General features: G+C 42.1%; 1 protein-coding gene and 3 non-coding genes across 4 annotated transcripts; all 4 read right to left on the bottom strand.

Moving 5' to 3' along the window:
- Window positions 1–13,606: 13,606 nt before the first annotated feature.
- rps11 (ribosomal protein S11) lies at window positions 13,607–15,601 on the bottom strand. The gene is made up of 5 exons (XM_069674723.1): window positions 15,554–15,601; window positions 14,928–15,068; window positions 14,620–14,695; window positions 14,216–14,345; window positions 13,607–13,792 (listed from the first exon to the last, which is right to left on the bottom strand). Exons 1-5 carry the CDS (start codon window positions 15,566–15,568, stop codon window positions 13,669–13,671), a joined length of 486 nt encoding a protein of 161 aa, XP_069530824.1. The 5' UTR covers window positions 15,569–15,601; the 3' UTR covers window positions 13,607–13,668.
- On the bottom strand, window positions 13,886–13,969 carry LOC138603259 (small nucleolar RNA SNORD35). Its single transcript, XR_011309234.1, has one exon. It is a non-coding gene; the product is annotated as a small nucleolar RNA SNORD35 (small nucleolar RNA).
- LOC138603257 (small nucleolar RNA SNORD35) lies at window positions 14,489–14,572 on the bottom strand. Its single transcript, XR_011309232.1, has one exon. It is a non-coding gene; the product is annotated as a small nucleolar RNA SNORD35 (small nucleolar RNA).
- On the bottom strand, window positions 14,779–14,862 carry LOC138603258 (small nucleolar RNA SNORD35). Its single transcript, XR_011309233.1, has one exon. It is a non-coding gene; the product is annotated as a small nucleolar RNA SNORD35 (small nucleolar RNA).
- Window positions 15,602–15,889: the final 288 nt, after the last annotated feature.

Genomic DNA, 15,889 nt, shown 5'->3' with positions numbered 1-15,889 from the left:
TGGGACTCCCCCCCCTCCAGGCCGCTAAAGCTCACACATATCTCCTGTTCTCCAATCATGTCCTCAATTATGCGGTGCAATGCCTTCTAAGACTAAGACTGGCTATAGTGTTTCTCAGGGTGCAGAGTTTAGGGACCCTCATAGTTGACGGTTTGTTGCAGTTGGGCTGCTGCCACCGGAGATATTAATCTGCAGTCATGGAGCAGGAAATCAAAAATAAGCTGTAGAATGGCCTGAATTAGTGGAAACAGCTAGATAATCCTCTCTCTCCATAACAATAAAGTCACAGACATGTTTCTCAGGAACATCTCAGGGTTGAGATCTTCTATAAGAGATGAAAGCTGTTTAACACAAGACATTGTGGGAAGTTTTGTTTCGTTGATTGCTTTAAGCAAACAGCACCATGGCCACAGCCTTCATCTGAGCGTCAAATTTGTTTCTTTTTCTTTGGATTTTGACTTATTTTTGAAGTTGTATCTGTAGTCATCGATCTTTTCTTTGTTTGTTCAGCCATAGTAGATTACTGTTTACTCGCAACACTTGCAGAGACCGGAAAAGCAGCCGCTTAGCTCGCCTACCCTCTCTGGCAGACCAACCACTGCTGGGTGATGGAAAACGCGTCACTAACTGGGCGCTGCTTGGGATTTTTTGCGCGAAAGTCGAACCAGACACTCAGTCCGAAATACTGCAAATGCAAAGGCTTTCACCAGTGGGTCATAGGTTCAATCACCATTGTGTTACCTCATTCAGTGACAGATAGTGACTTAACAGAGATTTATTTACATGAAAATCTTTGAGATCGTCACTTTAAGCTGCCTTTGCTATTTTACACTTGCACCAAGCATCGCACCAAGCAATGCCAGCATAAAGCCGCCACATTGCGTTACGGAAGCAAAAGACGTGCAACGTGAAAACAAACAATGCAAGCTTGACGTACAAACACACAGCGTTCTGCCGTTTACATACACTGTTTCACCTTTGTTACACCTCCGTTACTACTTCTGATGCTGTCACTCTTCTACCTACCATTCTGCCTCCGTGCGTTTTACATTAAAGAGGAGGTGTAACAGAGGCGTAATAATCCCACCTTGAACTAGCAGTGTAAAAGGGGCTTTAGAGTCTACAGCACAGTTATAGGAACAGCGGTGCTTGGCATGCTAACATCAGCATGTTAGCATGCTCACAATGATTATGCTAGCATATCGATGTTTAGCAGATCTAACCTTGACTAAGTTTCTTATCTTAGTTTAGTGCGCTAGCATTCTTGTATTTGCTAATAAGTGTTAAATATAAACTATGGGTGATGCTGATGGGGAACTTTTGATGGGGCTAGATGACAGCTGACGTAATCAAAGTAAGCCTACTAATCATTCTCTGGGAATCATGTGTGGATATAACAGGATTTTAAGTATTTTTAAAAAGATGGCGCTTGAGGAAACGTCATCAAACCACAAACATTTACAAAAGTTTGCATCAATCTTGAGTTTGAGGTTTTTCCCTGAATAACAGAACTTTTTGACCTGCGGGTGGTGTCTTGGGAAAAGTCAGAGGATTGTCAAACATTAAGAGATATTTCTGTCTGGCCAACAACACAATCTTCCTTTGTATTATTCAAAAAAAAAAGCTGAAATGTCTTAAATCTGGATGCAAAGATAAAAGCTCCATTGTGGTTTTATAGATACAGTCATAATGAGGACATGGAGACAGACGAGATCAGCATGTGGCTTAAATTTGCCTGCTTGGCTCTTTTGCCAGCAGAGTCAAACATTTCTTTTACAGAGCGCGAGGTTCAGTCTGAAGCATGGTGAGTCCCCTCAGGAAGTGTGCGCACCAGTGCAAGCAAAGGAAGTTTACCCCTGCTGCACAGATCTCTGTTTATGTTGGGGCCACCACGCTAGGATGTAGAGCAGCTTTGATTTTCCTTTTTCATGTGTGTCATTAAATGGAGTCATTTTTTTCCACTTGATAAGCGAAAGGAAAACAAACTTGATGGAACGCTGGGCACATTATCTGTTATTTTAGTGTTGGCGCATACCGCTGTTGAGGTTATTTATTGTCATTTCTGCAAAGATACAGATACCTCTTTTATTATGATGACATTTGTCAATTTAAGAGGTAGTTTTGCGCATCGAGTTAGTTGCAGTAGTCTTAAACTGATAGTATAAGACTTTAAAGACTAAAAATTTTGAAAATCCTACACATCCAGAGGTCACATGTCGTGAAGTATCAATTACGGGACGCTTGTAGAGCAGGTTCTGCATGTTAGCTCCAACGGAAACTAACATCTCTTTTCTAACATCTGCAGCGTCAACATGGCCACCGTCAACATCTTGCCTCACACACAATATGGTGCGTATGGCTTCATATCTTTATGTCAATGCCGCTAAAATTAGCTAAAGCTTATATAGTTTTAAAATCTTTCAGTGGTTATTGACATCCTAAAATATTGATATTCGGAAGAATTGTCTGTCTGAACTCATGTGGCAGGCCTATAGCTATGCGCTAAGCTAAGCTAACTTTATGACACGTCCCGCATTAACATGAGCCCTTTTTACAGTGCAACTCCACCACAGTGCCGTAACGAAGCTTCGCCGTTATGCCTCCTATGCCATTTTACATTGAACCACACAAAGCTGGCGTAAACACCGCCCTAGTGTGTGTTTTTACGTAGCGTTCGGACGTTGCGGACGTGTAAACAAACAGCGCGTGCTTCACGTACAAACCCACAGCGCTGTTCCGCCCTGCCAACTCCGCCGTTTACACTGATGCCGTTTCGCCTCTGTTACTACCTCTGATGCCGGCTCAGAGGCGGAGCGACTTTGCCCCACCGTTCTGCTTCCATGCATTTTACAGAGAAGACGAGATGTAACAGAGGCGTAGAAATCAAGCCTTGAACTGGCAGTGTAAACAGGACTATACTCATAGTTCACTACATTAAAAGGTACCTTAATACGATTCATATAAGCCACATAATACTGGTCATTTTTCAGCTGGAAAATACCTGAATATGATTTCTGATGAAGTGAGTAAATTGGCTTTTTCGTAACTGCTGTGCATTTATTATTACACTCATCACCCTCAACACAGTTTATTTTCAGATAAGTTTCAAAATGCCATTAAGTCCCAAGAGGCATACCATTACAAACATCAGACTTTCCTCCCTTTGAATGGTGGTGGTCTTATGATGCGATCCGTCTTAAGATAAGGAGAGTCGTTGTTTGCTTAAGTGGTGGAAAAATGTCGGGTTTGTTGTTTCTGTCAGAGAATGTTAGGGATTTGCTGTTATCTCCATCATGTTTTACACACAGCAGTGAAAAAGAAATGTTGGAGAAGCCAGGCACACAATGGCACAAGGTTATCAGTGTGTCACTTCTGCTTCTCTCGCAGTGAACCCCCCCCACCCTCTCTGTTTCTCAGGGAGGGGCTGCTGCTCCAAAATTTGTTTTGCCTGCAGAAAACGCATGTCAGCCAGGGCCATAACTTCCACTGGGGACATGGAGGTCATGATCTCTGCATGAATAGTGTCTCCATTTACATATTTCACACAAAGACACCATTTATATACGAAGTCTTCTCAGTTTCTTGTATTCAGACTTTTAACGTCACTAAAATTCAGTTCCCCTTTTCCTGCCAGCTCAGAAAGTTTCAGGTTTGCACCGACATCAACCGCCTTTGTTTCCTGAATGCTCATCCAAGAGCATTCGTTTTCGACTTTTCCAAGAGGAAAATATCCGTAATCTCATGATTGCAGACAGATTTTTAACATTTCACATATGTGCATGTGATTAAGGGTGTGATGTTCTGCCAGGATGAAATGGCCAAAAAATAACTTTCAGACTTCATGACTCAAATTGTGCAAACAGTGAAACAAAGGCTCACATCCTTCTGAAAGCTAAAGTGAAAAGTGACCCTTAAGGAGGTCAAATCTGTAAGAGAACCGAGCACGCTGTTTCTCTTTGCATTGTCTTGGATGTAAAGAACTCCATGTCCTTTCTCCTGGTTACACATTGATTGTCTGACCACAAAGGGAACACAGTTTAAGTCACACACAGTAACTTGGTTGCTCTTTTCACTTGATCTCTTTTGTTCCTCTTTTTTCTCTCTTTATATAGGAACTGGTGTTGAAACAGATCATTGTGAAACTCGCTTTACTTCCTTCTCCTTTATGTTTGCAGCACACATGAACAACAGAGTTTGAAATACATCCTTAGTCAGAAGTTTAAAGCACTAGTATCTATGTTAATCCCACCTATAGCACACATGTAGAGAGACAAAGCAGCAACATACTGCGACAAAGGCTGTGCTTCCCACCAATGATGATTGATAGAAGTTGGCATTTAGGAAACAGGAACTATTGAAAAACGATGTAGAATTGCATTGTGGGAAATGCATTTTTTTCATGCATACAAAGGCCAAATCCTAATCTCTGCACTCTGGGACTCAAGGACTTGTGCGTGCTTAGTGCTGTCCCACTGTTAAATCATCAGGTGCGTGAGGGCTCTGATGCAAACTTTTCAACGGCAAATTGCGGACTTTCCGTAAGTCCGCATATCTGCATCTTCTTTGCTCAAGTCCCAAGTAAGTCTCAAATCATTAGGTCCAAGTCTCAAACAAGTCTCGAGTCATTTTTTCTTGGGTAAGTCAAGTCGAGACTTTAGTTAAGGCAAGTCACGTCCCAAGTCAAGTCACTTTTTTTTCACCCAACATAAAGCACCCTTACCTGTAGTATCCAGTCTTAATAAAGAGAAAACACAAAGTATTAGTGGCTCTAATAATGATATTATTGGCCAATTTATATAACCTGTTCAAAAAGTATGACAATGAATTGTATCTGTATTATCTCGGCACAGACGCAGCCATGATGATGATGGTCTGGTCTGAGACCATATTGGGTAGTAACAAGTACAACTGATGAGGCTTCTCTTCGAGGAAAAACATCAGGTAGCTGGGGGCTTTGATGTTGCATGTTGCCATAGCGAGGAGTTTGACTGACAGCCAGACATCCAATCGTGACAATCACATACCGGGGAGCTTTTTGAGTCGTCCAATCATGATTCCCAGTTTGCGCTGCATACATACTTGATAGTTAGAAACTTGACAACATTGAATTTTATCGTTTTATATTTAACAGTTAACGTTCAAAGTTATGAACACACTTAAGTCATCCGAGTCATCATGCCTCAAGTCAAGTAAGTCGCAAGTCATCAAAACAGTGACTCGAGTCCAAGTCACCAAGTCTCAAGTCTACATCTCTGGTAGTTACCCATAGTTCATAGCCAGCTAGGTGAGGTGTACAAACATGATTGTCCAGCCCCCTACTAAATGTAAAGAAAGCGAGCATGGACACTGACGGGAACCGCAAATATGTTCATCTGTAAGTGACAACATGTAGCGAATCACTTTTATGGTTATTTATAGCACATTTTTAGAGATGTTTATGTTTTTCAGTTGATGATTAGCATTCATGCCTTTCTGACTTCTGATAGATACACACAATTACATACTAACCCACGCACTGCACGCCTGGCGTCATCAAAGCCTCTGAGGGTTCGGTGTTTTGGCTTTAGGGTGGAGATTGGGATTGGGCCAACGAGTCTAAAAGTCAGAACATCTCAGCCTCTGCTTCTTAAATTTGGATCTTTCTATGTTTTAATCTATTTGTGAGTTCCCTATCTTTATTGGTGCACAATACCAAATTACAAGAGTACCCCTTTACGATGAGGTTTTATAATATATACAGTGAAATGCTTGCAGATGCTTGTATGTTAGTAATGGGGTTGTAGGCCTAACTAACCAGCTTTTGTGTCCATTGTTACGTCTGACCTTCATTTCAAGAAAACATGTATCTTTACAAGTAATTAGTCTCATATGTAAAAATCATATGTAAGGAAGTATTTCTAAACAACAGAGGAGCTGGTTTTTGCCCACGATAGCGACAAGAGATAGATGATCCCCTGTTTCTGTACAAAGCAGGTCATGTTCCTTCATACTATTATCTATCTGACTGTCTGATAAAGAGCTGCACATTCAGGACGAAGCAGTGAACGTCTAATTAATGGTCCAGCAGAGCTCAGTGAGAACTGGGCCACAGGCTGTGACAATATCTGCCTGAGACGGTGGGAACCGAGGTCACACAGGAACTGGATGGTGTTTTCTCAGGGAAAATGACAAGTGAAGATTAAAACAGTAGAGAGCAAGTAAAAAAAACAAAGACGACAACAAGATTCTTCACAATACTGTGGTTTGGTAAAGTAGGCTGCGAGAGCCGGGTATTCAAACTGCAGCTAACTGTGGCTACCCAGAGCTGCAAATCTACGGGGTGACAATGTGTGAACTCATGGGTGAATGAGAGGAAATGTTCGTGCTTTAGTTAATTATACTTTGGAGAAATAATTACAGAGAACATTGAAAACAAAATAAATGTCAGATTTGATGTTTTTGAACTCACTGCTCTGTTTAGCTGACCTCAGGCGGTACACAAAAGTCACTTCCTCTTACATTCACCACAATGTATAAGGTTAAAGAGGTAGAGTGACCAACCACACCTCATTCATAAAAACAGGAACAGCTGCCCTGAAAATCAAAGCAATCTGTGCCTTAAACACAAACATCACGGTCGTCTACAGGTTGTGATAAGAAACGAGATCCACCAGAGGAGGCGAGATGGAGAGATCGATTACTCCGAGGTTTCCCATGATCCTGCCTCTCTCCAGGGAGAGCCCGCCTCTGCTCCAGCGCTGCGTGGGTCTCTCAACTGTCATTATCACCGATGGGAGCTACAATAGGTCAGGGAGATGAGATAACATTGTGAGCGGCAGAGCAGCAGGTGAGAGGCTCAACAGGGCGCGATTAGGTATCCGGGTCCCAGGGTGTAGCATTGCCTGAGGCCTCGGGGGCCTCGGCCTCGCCATCTGCCGGGGTGAATTCCTCCTGCTGGAGAGAGAGCCGCTCAGTAGCAGCGCAAACTGTTGCTGTGGGGCGTTGCTTTCAGTTTCTCCTGTTACCTTTTATAGAGAGAAGTGTTACACTTTAAAGCTCCTTTGTTGCACTCTTTAACACAAGCACAAAGAATGACAGAAACCCTTACAAAGAAAGGAATGAAACTCTTGGTATTTGTAGTTCTTTGTTTGTGTGTATCAGTGTTTTCCTTCTGCAGGCCTATTGCACTGAGCCATGAGGCGCTGCAGTCCAGCATTTGTGAGATATGCAGTCCAGATCATGCCTGTTTTCTTGCTCGTAGGTTTCAGGGCTCCAGTGTGAGGCCATCAGTCAGCCTGAGCACACCCCAGGGATGCTCTGCTGACAGCCATGCTGGATGGTTCACACATGACCCGAGAGCGCTGCTGCACGCAAACACCCCGTCCTGTGACCCGCCAGCGCCAGCCCTCCACTTTGATCTTGACTGCACGGTGGAGCCTAAAATTGGAGGTGCCCACCGCTCTCACACATGTCAGACACGCAGTCCGCCTGACAGGCATGCATGAACACGGCCGAACATGAGAATATTGAATTAGGAGCTGCCTGGCGTGCAAATCCAGGATGTTTTGCAGGGCTCTCGGCTTACCGGCCAGGCCAGGTGAGCGACCATCAATCAATCAAAGCTTTGCAATCGATACGCTTGGACGTGAAGCTCGGCAGGAATCGAGCAGCGGGTTTGACACTTTGCCCTTCAGGTTGCTTTCACTCACATGTAGATACAAATCAGCCGTCTATGTATTCACGAAGCAGACACATGATCATGGAAGCAGCTCAGCGGTGATCAGATGAAAGGTGTGTGAGTGAAGAGCAGGATCCACATCTGTTAAATCACTCCAAATCAGTTAAGCAGCTCACGGTGTGCTGCGGATATCAGACACTGACAAGTGTGACCAGAACCTCTAACCTGAGAGTCATAGATCACGACACGCTCATTATCCACCGGATCTACTTTCACTGACTTTCACAGAATCCTGACACCAAAATACGCACAGTACGTCCTAATAAACCAAATTTAATATGTGTAAGTACAGTCAGCAGGTCACACACAGGACCGTCTGTTTGTGAAGGATATAATGATACTTCTTTTTTTTTTTTAATAGGATGTTGTCAGCAGAACATTGTCTGTCTGTGTGCAGATCTGCCGGGCTGATGACATGTCCAGATGTGTGGTGTGACCCTGCTCTGACCCTCACTAGAGCCCACAGTGGTCCTGTTGTGCAGCCCAGCAGTGAGATGCTGAAAAGTGATGATTGCATATTAAATTGAGGTAAAAAAAAAACAGCTCAAAAGGTATTAAATGTTGGTTTTACGTGCACATTTTGCATTTATTATGGATTGTACAAAGAACTGTACAACATCAATAGGACTTAGTGTTATTGGATGCTTGTTGGATAATTATTCAATCAATATATGTTTATGTGATTACTAAGACATCCAATCACAACATGATCTATATTCTCAACAGTCTGTTCTTAAGAAGAGAAACATCTTTTCATTGCCATTTTATTTACATTGAATTCATGAATGAATGAATTGTGATTGATTGGCAATCAGTCCAGGCTGTACCCCGCCTCTCGCCCAATGACAGCTGGGATCCGCTCCAGCCTCCCCACGACCCTGATCAGGATAAGCGTCACAGTTACTTCATTACTGTATCTTGGTACAACTCTTGTAAGCTTCCCACTGGTCAAAAAACCAGCTAATATCCGGCTTTTTTCCTCAGAGGGAAAGGCTACAATTGGCATTCTGACCCGGGTCAAATGACTCTGCAATGATCTGTAATTATCGCCTCGGCTGCGATCGGCATTAGTGGGAACACAAAACCCGGGTCGACACGTTATTCTGCTGATGCTATGCTCCGTCGGTAACTTCTACGACTCCTCGTCGTCTCAGCTACAAATTACGCCCGTCTCCAACCGAGCAGCGCTCGAACACCGTTCCAAATTTTTCGGCGCCGAGTTTGATAAACAGACTGAATGAGTAATAGATACAATAAAGACCTAACCATCGTAACATCTTCACTGTCACTAACCCTGTTTTGGGCGCGTTTGTGGGGTCAGACGGTGACGCAGCAGAAAAGAGACCGAAAGGAGCATACTTCACTGGCCATGGGAAAAGAGACAATCGGCATCTATCAGCGGGTCGTCCCGGGGTCTGAAAAACATGCGCGCTAATTAGGCAGCTGTACGTCAGTAATTATTTTTTATGTTACTTTTTAATTCTACTTTAACACATTTTGGTGATAATTCTAAATTTTAATGACAGCTTTAGTTATTAGTAACTTTAAAGATTCGGATTTTATATACAAACTTGAGTTAATTTACTTCTATAAGCTATCATCCACTACATAAAGAAGTCATTTATTCACTACAAAAATAAAGTGATGCATACATATTCAGTCAACATAATGTAACAATACAATATACAATAACATTCTGAAATAGGACATCCTACATATTGATTTTGGTACTTTAAGTACGCCTCATCATAGATAGACCTTAAAGACGAGGCCTGTTGTTCAGTGAGGTTGAAGGCCTTTATCTGTTCCTCTCCATAAAACATGGCCTCCATCTGTTCAGCCCATCAGTTCTCCTGCCGCTGCTCTGCTGGAGCACCATCAGGGTGCTGCTGGCGGCCTCCAAACAACCCAGAACAAGGGTCCAGCAGGGGACTATACGACCCCCTCCTGCCCCCCCTGTCCTCACCTCCTGCTGGGACACCAGAAGGACTGTGTTTTGATAGCAGCTATTACCCTCATTGGTCTGACCCTCTGAGCTAACATCCCGGCCATTAGATACACAAGTAAGCACGACTGCAGGCATGCTGCATGACACTGGGTAAACATGTTGGCAAACTGGAGGAATGCGAAGTGAGGCGGTTCAAAAGATCGTGCGCGTGTGTTTGCTGTTACAATCAGGGGGGAGACATCCACGCAGAAGGTCATCTCTGACCTCGCTGGCCAGGGTGACGGATGGAGCTCTAAATCTTAAACTGTTCGCCCTCACCTTTTGGAGATGCCTCCAAATGGAAACTGGCTTCTCCACCACCTGGAGAAGTGGAGAGTTTGTTTTCCAAGATGTGAGTGGAGGGAGGAACTGTTCTTGTACAAATCCAGTAATCTTAGGGCAAAGGAAAGACATCTATTCCCTCACCTTTCGTGTCAGAAGGCTTACTCTGTGAACTACAATAGCATGCATTTAAACCCAGAATCTTTCCAGGAGCTGATTTTTATCTTGTGGAAGAAAATCAAAGCGTCATAAATGATATCAAGAAATCCCGCAGCTTACAAGAAAGAGCATAACAATGCTTTCCTAGAGCCAAACATTTGTTTTATTGCCTGGTAACCTCAGTGTTTTTGTTCACTCTGAAAACACTGAAAATCAAACTCTTACCTCCCCACTGCACCGCAACTCTTTGTTTCCTCTAACGGTAAATAAATATGGTTTCTTCAGCTTAAATAGTCCTATCCTGACTTTCTTGATGAACAAAAAAACACACAGATCAGCTGATAACTCCGCTAACATGCGTCTCTAACAGCACTCATCCATCACAGTTTAACCCATCAGCTCAGCTTTATTATGCTTCCTCAAACTGAAAGGATCAGACCTCTGCTCCCAAACAAACCCTCTGTGGGAGCATGTATGCACTCATGAAGGGGCTGGGTGGCCTGCTGGGCCGACTTGCTCCCTGGGGTGTCTGCTCATGAGAGGGGCCTGTTATTCAGAGAACATCCTGAGGCCCTCCCACCCTCCTGTAGTGTCGGGGAGAAGGAGCTGGGAAAACCCCCGGCGCAAGAGGGGACAATTTGTGGTGAGAAGCTGAGAGTCCGCTGTTTAGGTAAATATTGTAGCTCGGCTGGAGAGCTGGGCTTTTTGTTAGTACAACAAAAACTGTAATTGAGGGAAATGTTTGGTTATTATGAAACAAGCTTTCAGATGACGTCTGCTCGCTCGGCTAATTATTAAATGATGGAGCTACTTACACGGCTGAGCTCACATGAGCCACTTTCTCCTCCTCACGTCATCACCATATGGTCCATATTCAGTGGTGAATAACATCTACAGCATCATTATGGTAATGGTGACGCCTCTGCTGGCTCTCAGCAGACAGACGGGGTGAGGGGGTGGAGTCTAAGTGATTCCTATACAGAAAAGCTGTCATCGTCTCGGGCTGAAATAAGGACACATGCAAATGACTCAGCTGAGTATGCTCAGATTGAAGCTTGTTGAGCTGCCTTTGCATGCATTTGGATCTTAGACACCACAGAGCATCATTAAGCTTGTAACTGCACAAAGGAACGAGGTCAGACCTGCTTATGGCAGAGTGATGCTGAAGCCATCAGATAACAATGATTGATCACTTTGTTTCTCTGAACATAATGTTGAGCAGAAGGAGGACTTTTAAATCCTGTTGATAGGAAAAGAAGAAATCTCAGCTTTTATAGGCATGTTGGGTATGCCAAAGTCTCAGGTTACTACTAGTAAAATCAGAAAAGAAAAAAAGGACTTTAGAGGAACCTTTTTTTAAATCCAAACTCACAGCTTTATGTCACACACAGTGGATATTCAATGAATTAAACATTTTCATAAATGTAAAGATACGTTTTCAGTTGTTTGGATAGTCTGTTATTTATCATTATTGTAATATGAGCAGCTTTCTCAGAGAGGCAGCATTGTCTATGTCAACGATAGGTCACAGTATATAATAAAGGCTAAACATCATGACGAATACACTAACATTTCTGTATGATTTACATCTAAATCATCACAAGGTTTGCCAGAGACGTTCTTACTTCTAAAAGTTGGACCCAAAAAAAGCCAAACTGTGCGTGTTGGATTTAAGTCTGAACTACTGAATAAACTTTAAACAGTTATCTGTCGCCATCTGCTGGAAGTTATTATTTTATGGCAAGACCATGTTGTGACACCAGGAGGCGCTGCTGCGCACAGGTTCAGCTAAACTTGAATTAAATTGTTGCTGTTGGGCGTATACAAATATGAATACGTGTCGACATTTATACCGAGAAGACTACTATCTACAGCAACAGGAGATGTAATCGATAAGTGAAAAATTAAATGCAAAATAATAAGAAAGAAAGATTTTGATTTGAAAATTACAATATATTGACGTCTGCAGGTTTTTTTTATACCTTGAATCTGTGTAATGCATACAGTATTAATACTGGTACAGTGATATCGGCTTGTGTTTAATAGAGGATCTCTGCATTCTATATTAGAAATAAATGGGGGGAAAGAAAGCAAAAAATGTCATTATGTCAAGAAGACTGGTTTGATATATACGGCAATCAGTGACCAGCTTTAGGAAACAAACGCAGATTCTTCATTACTACCCAGACTAAAAGTAAATTTGCAGTAAAATTGCAGATTATAGTTCTGTTTTATGGAATGAGTAAAACTTTTAAAAGGCTTAGATGATGTATGGGTAGAGCTGAAAGCGACATTAGGCTATGAATAACCGAAGCATTATTGGTTATGTATCCAGGCATCGTATAAGGGAAGATGTACAGTATGTGTAGGGAAATATCTGGTTAAAGTTCTGTTTACAGCGACTAAAGAGAAGGTGCAAAGAGGATCCTCCTTCTCTGAGAAACTGGCTGGACACTGTTGGGGAGATATCTGATGTACAGATTCTGTCCATTTCTCATTAAATACAAAGTAAGGACACAACATGATCTTTCACTAAGACACCACTGGAACTGAATGAATGAAGAAAGACTCTTGGGTTGTTGTCCCGTAATGTATTTAACTGACAAAAGTTCTGATACATTTTTAAATAATTTTAGGTCTACAGAAAGAAAAACAAAATACTGTATTCTTGTACGTACTTCATGTTCATCCACTGTGCCCCACACACTGCAGTCAGCTCTGATTTTCGTCTCTTGAATAGAAATACAAGACTTGGTCCTGTTGAAATGTGTCTTTTAGAGCTGTTGTCAATTACACATATTTTTCAACTTACTTTATTCTAATTTATATTAAATTCTGCCCATTGTACTAAAAATGTCACTCGTCTGCTAATCTTGCAGTGAATTTCACAAATACTAATAATTTGCTTTTGCTAGTTATTTGCATAGCTACTAGGTTGAAAGCTTTGATGTAAAAACTGATAAATGGTTTCTCTAATTCTTGACCTTGCTGTATTTTAAAAAGTTTAATACCGATTATGCCAGGACTTACTTTGTCAGACTTATAATTCTTTAATCGTTGGGTCTCTAAACTATTAGGAAAAAGTGTCACACTTGCACCCTGGCTACCACACCAATGTGTTCCTTCTAACTGGACTTCAGATCAACAGATAACTTTCTACAGACCAGAATTTGAACATCTTCACATCCCTAACAAACATTTTCCAAAGTAATCTGTTCTTATAACCTCACCATGTAACAAACGATTGTATGTTTGGTTATAACTTAGAGCTTTATTGGTTTTCCTATATTTCAGAGATAGGGACATCTACAGTACCGTATCACATTAATTTGTGTAATACAGTGTACCACCACACAATACTGATACTTAAACGGAATCCAACACACAAGAACTGATTGTTTATGTATCATTTAGTGCCAAAACAAAGAGGGTGGGCTTGATAAGAAAAAGATGAAAGGGCATTTTAAACAAGGTTTTCTTTATTTGACAGTGAGACAAGTCAGTCAACAGCCTCCTTTCACACCTAAAATTTCTGGAACTGCTTCTTGGCTCCAGCAGCCTTTGTGACTTTGAGGACGTTGAACCTCACAGTCTTGCTGAGTGGTCGGCACTCTCCGACGGTCACAATGTCTCCAACCGAGACGTCCCTGCAGAAAAATACCATAATGAAGACACATCAACAGGCTGTCTGTGGGTACCCGTCTCCAATACCAAGCTGATAAAAGGTTTTTCTCAAATAAAAAGCTGCATCAGTGTATGCCAAAGGCAGTGTCGTCAAAGCTTCTTGAGCTAGGAAGACCATCGTGAGAAAGACATCATTTGCAGCAAATTAAGATCATAACAAATACACTTAAACTTGTAACAGAATTGTTACTTTTTTAAAGAACTGGCTCATACTTTCACAAATTAAGCAAAATGAGTTACTGCATTTTCCCCTCAAACTCTGGTATAAACATTTCTTGAATTTCTTGAATTGTCCAAGTTTGGAAACCAAACAACTACATGTTACAATTACATGTTTTCTTTGACTGTAGGAACCATGAATTCAGAGCATGCAAGGGCCGCAATACCTGAAGCAAGGTGACAGATGGACAGAGATGTTCTTGTGCCTCTTCTCAAAACGGTTGTACTTGCGGATGTAATGCAGGTAATCCCGTCTGATAACAATGGTCCTCTGCATCTTCATTTTGGTCACGACACCTGTAGAGCACAAACATACAAAAAATGGAATGTCAATTTTGCAGTAAGATTGTGACTGTGCAGTAAAGACTTAAACCAGAGGTCACAAGCCAGGAAAAATATTTACACATCAGTAAATATCCTTTTATGTTAAAGGTTGTCACTCTTATACATCAGCGTTGCCGTTAGGCATTGTCGTCAGAACCCAGAGGGCTTGGAAGACCATCGTGAGAAAAACATCATTTGCATGACAGTGACAAATAAGAAACTGGCGCTGGCTTGGATTCAAACTGACCGGAGAGGATACGGCCACGGATGGAGACATTTCCAGTGAAGGGGCATTTCTTGTCAATGTAAGTGCCGTCAATAGCCTGTTGAAGACAAAATGTATTGTTAGTGTCATTACTCTAAAAATATTACCCATCTATACAATCAGGTCATATCTTTAACTCTTGTGACTGCATCAGTAATGCCAAAAGGCACTATCGTCAGAGCCCTGAAGGCTTGGAAGACCATCGTGAGAAAAACATCATTTGCAGCCAACAATGTGAAATTAAGACCAGCTCTTGTTCTTCAATTTAATGCAGCTTGACAGTAAGTTACCTCTCTTGGGGTTTTGAAGCCCAGCCCGACACTCTTGTGGTAGCGGGGGAGCTTTTCCTTGACCTCCTTGCCACCATCAGCGACCAGAACACGTTTCTTGTTCTGGAAGATGGTGGGCTGTTTCTGATAAGCCCGCTCGGTCTGTAAAGCAAAGGGAAAACACGTTTAGACAGTAACACAGAAACCATGTCAACTTTCCTGCACTGAGGAGACATAATGCCGCACGGTCCCGCTAGCTAATTTATGACCAACTTCCTTTATTGAAGAACTTACGTTAAATTGAGTCACAGCTAACTATATGTCTTTACATACGTTTAAGTGGCTGTTTTTTCCCGCTTATGGTATATACAAATAAAAAGTAGAAGTAGTAGTAGAGTATAAAAATGAGTTAACTTGTATCAGCCTGGGCTAACCGACTTAGCATTCCGGCTACTTCAACGTTACACGAGGGTATGCAGAACGGCAACAACAAATAGTAGTTATAAAGGCCCGAATGTGGGTTAAAACGGCTCAGGCTCGAGTATAAACAACACGTAAAGGCACACGCGTAACAAATCCTCGCAAACGTGTCCCTAACAATGTATTAATATCGATTTAAATTCACCACGCCGTTTTCTTGGACATACTTGTGCATCCGCCATCTTTGCCAGCCGAGTCGTAAAGAGGCCTATGAATGCGCGCGACGCACGGAAGAGGACGAGGCACAGGAAATGACGTCTAAAGAAAGGCGAGGCTCCGAAAAAACAAAACGCATGTTTTTTTTATTGTTTCATTAACTGTATTAACTGCTGGTCGTAGTTAATGATATAATCATAACCTTTAAAGTGCTATATTTATCTACATTCAACACTCTCAAAGCAACGTTCACAGGCGGTGGGACAAATGTTTGTCACAACGCGGTGAGCAGATCTATAAAGCATTACACTCAGTGGACGGGCTTACATCCACCCATGTAACACTAC

The sequence above is a fragment of the Semicossyphus pulcher genome, unplaced genomic scaffold (genome assembly GCF_022749685.1).
Source record: "Semicossyphus pulcher isolate SPU_LCO1_2020_fin unplaced genomic scaffold, fSemPul1.0.p SCAF_23, whole genome shotgun sequence".
Classification (NCBI taxonomy): Eukaryota; Metazoa; Chordata; class Actinopteri; order Labriformes; family Labridae; genus Semicossyphus; species Semicossyphus pulcher.
This window is presented reverse-complemented; position numbering and strand designations above follow the sequence as displayed.

Bases quoted from the DNA above. Each gene is read 5' to 3' on its own strand.
- rps11 (XM_069674723.1), bottom strand. The intron at 14,696-14,927 runs GTAACTTACTGT...TGTCTTCAACAG, and splicing joins GCTTCAAAACCCCAAGAGAG to GCTATTGACGGCACTTACAT. The intron at 13,793-14,215 runs GTATTGCGGCCC...ATTTTTCTGCAG, and splicing joins CATCTGTCACCTTGCTTCAG to GGACGTCTCGGTTGGAGACA.